Here is a 4,915-nt window from a genome sequence, read left to right on the forward strand (position 1 = left end):
CGCCGCGCTGCGGGGATTTGCCCTAATGGGATCCGAGAAGTGACTCCAGCAGCCGCTCGCTCTCACCTCCCCACACCAATCGCCCCTAATCCCCGCGCCCGGCCCGGCGACAGGGTCCGCAGCTTTTGACTGAAAGCTAAAGCGTCCACCCTGCTCACGGAGCATTCGCAGGCATTCGCCGAGGGGTGAGTGGCTGTCCCCGGGAGCAGTATTTGGCCTTGCGAGGACCCTGAAGAGGACAAGGAGGGGTGCGCGCGCGTGTGCAGGGTCCCTCAGCGCTGTCTTTTAAAGTGCCTGGCGGTGGTGAGGCTTTGGGCAGCAAAGACGCCCCCCACCTCGGCCCCGGCTTCCCTGGAGGTTCAGCCCCCACAGTGCGCCCGGATCACCCAGTTTCAGGCCGGCTGGCGCTAGGGCCGAGCCCCACGCACTGAGCGGGGCGAGTGGAAGCGAAAACCGGGTTCCCCGAGCGCCGCGCCGCGGCTCGATGGTCGCGGACAGCCAGGCACCGGCCGCGGTCAGTGTGTAGACGCCGGGAGCTCGGTTCGGACCGCGGGGTTGGGCCGGCGCGGAGGAGGCGGGCCGAGGGGGCGCGAGGAGGGGCGGGGGCGCGGGTCCTTTCACCGCCCGCCGCGGGGCGGGGCCTCTGTGGGCCTCACGTGACTCGGAGGGGCTGGAAGAAAAACAGAGCCTGTCTGCGCCCGAGTCTCATTATATTCAAATATTCATTTCAGGAGCCATTCCGCAGTGCCATCCCCAGCTACGCGCCGCCGCCGCTTCTCTGAGCCTTTCCAGCAAGTCTGTTCAAGATTGGCTGTCAAGAATCATGGACTGTTATTACATGCCTTGTTTTCTGTCAGTGAGTAGACCCCTCTTCCTTGCCCCTCCCGGGAGTCGCCGTGCCCTCCCCGCCCTGCCCGCCGCCGGTCCCTCCCGTCGGACCTCCCCTCCGGCGTCCGCGCTCCTCCACGGCAGCGCTGTCGCTCCTGCCCGGCCGCGCAGCCGGGGCGCCCGGGGCGGACCGCTTCCTTTTCGAGGGCTGCGGGCTCCCACTTGCTCTCTCAGCTCGGCCGCCAGGCCAGAAAGGGGACCCCGAAGGGCCTGAGGAAGTGAAGATCCGCAGCCCCGGGCTGTGCCTCGAGGGCTAACCACTCCCTCCTCCGGCTGCGCTCGCCGGGGAGCGCCCCGCGCCTCCGTGGCGCGATCCCAGCCTCTTGTCAAAACTCACAGAGGTCGCTCCGGAGTCGCCTCCCACCCCTGCTCTGGGAGGGAGCGAGCGGCGCGACAGCTCTCTGTTGCTGAGCCTTTGAAACTCCCCAGCCGCAGTCCAACACACCGTCCAGATACCCTGTCGTCCCCGCCCTCGGCCTCCGGACCCTGCGCCCTCCGCCTTCGCCCTGCCCCTGCTTCCCGCTTTCCCTCCCTCCGGCTCCGAACCAGCTGGAAGTTGTGGAAGTTGGGCTCCAAGGGCGGAGGAAGCCGGCGCGGGGGGTGGAGGAAGAGGGGGAGAGGCTGAAGTCTGCCGTGGAGGCGAGGGCATTTTAATGCGCCCTCCCCCACCCTTCTTACCTTCTCACTGTTAACTGTTTATCCTTGAAGAAGCCGAGCTGAGATCATGGCTCAGATAGCAGTGGGGACAAAAAAAGATTAACAGGATGGAGGCTATCTGATTTGGGTTATTTGACTGTAAACAAGTTAGACCGAGTAATTACAGGGCGATTTCTACTTTCTGGCCGTGCAGGGCTGCAGCTGGCGGCGGCGGGGGGTGCGGTGGGGTGCCGGAGGGAGAAGACACAGACCCGACCCTTCCGACCTGTTTTACATCTTGACCCTCCATTTCCAGCCCTCTCTGTGCACATGCGGAGACATCTCTGTTTCTCTCTATTTATTGGTGTTTATTTATTCTTTAACCTTCCACCCCCTCCCCTCCCCAGAGACACCATGATTCCTGGTAACCGAATGCTGATGGTCGTTTTATTATGCCAAGTCCTGCTAGGAGGCGCGAGCCATGCTAGTTTGATACCTGAGACGGGGAAGAAAAAAGTCGCCGAGATTCAGGGCCACGCGGGAGGACGCCGCTCAGGGCAGAGCCATGAGCTCCTTCGGGACTTCGAGGCGACGCTTCTGCAGATGTTCGGGCTGCGCCGTCGCCCGCAGCCCAGCAAGAACGCCGTCATTCCGGATTACATGCGGGACCTTTACCGGCTGCAGTCTGGGGAGGGGGAGGAGGAAGAACAGATCCGCGGCTCTGGGCTGGAGTATCCCGAGCGCCCGGCCAGCCGGGCCAACACCGTGAGGAGCTTCCACCACGAAGGTCAGTCCCTGCCCCCAGTCTGAGTGGGGGGCAGTGGGAGCCCTTGGGGAGAAGAGCTCCAGTCACAATCAAAGCCCAACCCAGGGGGCTGGGGAACGCAGCTCCTTACCTCCCAGAGTTTCCAGAGCTGCCACTGATCTTACTATTTGGAGGCCAGAGCGGGCGGGGTGCGGGAGAAGGGGAATGACCCCGCTGGATAAGGGCTGGCCCCCGCGGTGTGTTTTTGCTGTATCAAAGCCTTTTCTGCCGGGTTTGCTGACCCCCTTTCTCAGAGCACCTACTGAATTTAATATTACAGCTGTGTGTTTGTCGGGTTCATTCAATAGGGGCCTTGTAATCCGATCTGAATGTTTCCTAGCGGATGTTTCTTTTCCAAAGTAAATCTGAGTTATTAATCCACCAGCATCATTACTATGTTGGAATTTATTTTCCCCTCTGTAACATGATCAACAAGACTGCTCTGTGTTCCCAGATCGCTGGGGAGCTGTTTAGGAACAAGCTCCACCGCGGAGGACGGAGAGGGCAGTGGTGTGCATGTTTCCCCCAGCCCCAGCTCTCTTGGCCCCTCTTTTTCTTTAAAGCCACTTGTAAAGAAATCTGTGTACGCAAAGCCAGGCAGGGGTTTTAAAAGGGCAGTCTGGTGGTGGTGGAGTAGAGGAGCTGACGCTGGAGATTATTAGGCATAGAAGGGAGGTTGGGCCCTGCTTTCTGCCTTTGGTGTCTGGCACATGCTTGCTGGGCTCCGTTCTGCTGGTTTAGCTGCCCCACCAATCTGCTCCTTCAGGCTAAGAGGTGCAGTTGCCCCCTAGTAGCTTCCGCTACATGAGCAGAATTCACTATTCAGGCCTAACCTCTTGGCTTTTGCATCTCTGAAAAAAGTTCATCTGCTTTTTCTTTTATCCTTTCTTCCCAACTTTACCTAGAACATCTGGAGAACATCCCAGGGACCAGTGAAAACTCCGCTTTCCGTTTCCTCTTTAACCTCAGCAGCGTCCCAGAGAACGAGGTGATCTCCTCCGCAGAGCTGCGGCTCTTCCGGGAGCAGGTGGACCAGGGCCCTGACTGGGAGCGGGGCTTCCACCGCATAAACATTTATGAGGTTATGAAGCCCCCGGCAGAAGCGGTGCCCAGGCACCTCATCACACGACTACTGGACACGAGACTGGTCCACCACAATGTGACACGGTGGGAGACTTTTGATGTGAGCCCTGCAGTCCTTCGCTGGACCCGGGAGAAGCAGCCGAACTATGGGCTGGCCATTGAGGTGACTCACCTCCATCAGACACGGACCCATCAGGGCCAGCATGTCAGGATTAGCCGATCGTTACCTCAAGGGAGTGGGAATTGGGCCCAGCTCCGGCCCCTCCTGGTCACCTTTGGCCATGATGGCCGGGGCCATGCCTTGACCCGACGCCAGAGGGCCAAGCGTAGCCCTAAGCATCACCCCCAGCGGGCCCGGAAGAAGAACAAGAACTGCCGGCGCCACTCGCTGTATGTGGACTTCAGCGATGTCGGATGGAATGACTGGATTGTGGCCCCACCAGGCTACCAGGCCTTCTACTGCCACGGGGACTGTCCCTTTCCACTGGCTGACCACCTCAACTCAACCAACCATGCCATTGTGCAGACCCTGGTTAACTCTGTCAATTCCAGCATCCCCAAAGCCTGCTGTGTGCCCACTGAGCTGAGCGCCATCTCCATGCTATATCTGGATGAGTACGACAAGGTAGTGCTAAAAAACTACCAGGAGATGGTAGTGGAGGGGTGCGGGTGCCGCTGAGACCAGGCAGTGCTGAGGACAGACAGACACACACGCTCCCACCCACTCACCCACACCACACAGACTGCTTCCTTCTAGCTGGACTTCTATCTTTAAAGAAAAAAAAAAGGAAAAAAAGTAAACATTCACCTTGACCTTATTTATGACTTTACGTGCAAATGTTTTGACCATATTGATCATATATTTTGACAAAATATATTTATAACGACATATTAAGAGAAAAAAATAAAATGAGTCATTATTTTAAAGGTAAACCATGGCCTTTTCCTTTTTCATCCTATCCCTCTTCCTTCAAGGGATATCTTGTATGAGGAGTTTTCCTTTTGAGGTGAGTTGAGGCTGGATGGAAGTCAGAGGGCAGTGGTTCAGCTGTTGGGACAGAAAGTAAACCCACCGCAGAGAGAGAGGGCAGTTGTCCTCACAGGTTGTCTCCATCTCAATTAAATGACCCCTGCCTTGGAGAAACAGTGGGATGAAAGGAGTAGGTCAGATTAAGGACTCAGTTCTGGGCTCCTTGTTCGTCTTCTGATTTTGCTCACCTGTTATGAAGTGTGTGAGGCCTGAGTGTGATTAAGTCTCAACTCTAGAAAAATGATTCCCACATTCCCACCTCTGCTTTTGTGATACCTCAGGTGTCACCAGTTATTAGAGGCCAATGTAGTTTCAAACCAGAACTAATTTGCTCACTAGTATATTAACAAGTATATACATGCTTGCATGCTTTTTGCATGTATATATATGTATGCAAGCTTTTTTACCCCCTAAGCAGGAGTTTTTTGTTTCGTTTTTTTATTTTTGAGATGAGGGTCTTGTTATGTTGTCCA

General features: G+C 56.8%; 1 protein-coding gene across 1 annotated transcript; it reads left to right on the forward strand.

Moving 5' to 3' along the window:
• Positions 1-672: 672 nt before the first annotated feature.
• On the forward strand, positions 673-4,345 carry BMP4 (bone morphogenetic protein 4). Its single transcript, XM_012806585.2, has 3 exons — positions 673-856; positions 1,932-2,311; positions 3,235-4,345. The coding sequence occupies exons 2-3, from the start codon at positions 1,939-1,941 to the stop codon at positions 4,089-4,091; spliced, it is 1,230 nt and encodes a 409-aa protein (XP_012662039.1). The 5' UTR covers positions 673-856; positions 1,932-1,938; the 3' UTR covers positions 4,092-4,345.
• The last annotated feature ends 570 nt before the right edge of the window (positions 4,346-4,915 follow it).

Source organism: Otolemur garnettii, unplaced genomic scaffold (genome assembly GCF_000181295.1).
Source record: "Otolemur garnettii isolate 467f Iridium unplaced genomic scaffold, OtoGar3 scaffold00054, whole genome shotgun sequence".
NCBI classification, from domain to species: domain Eukaryota; kingdom Metazoa; phylum Chordata; class Mammalia; order Primates; family Galagidae; genus Otolemur; species Otolemur garnettii.

Coding starts and splice junctions, on each gene's coding strand:
- BMP4 (XM_012806585.2), top strand. CDS start 1,939: ATGATTCCTGGTAACCGAATGCTGATGGTCGTTTTATTATGCCAAGTC. Junction 2,312..3,234: donor GAGGAGCTTCCACCACGAAG/GTCAGTCCCTGC, acceptor AACTTTACCTAG/AACATCTGGAGAACATCCCA.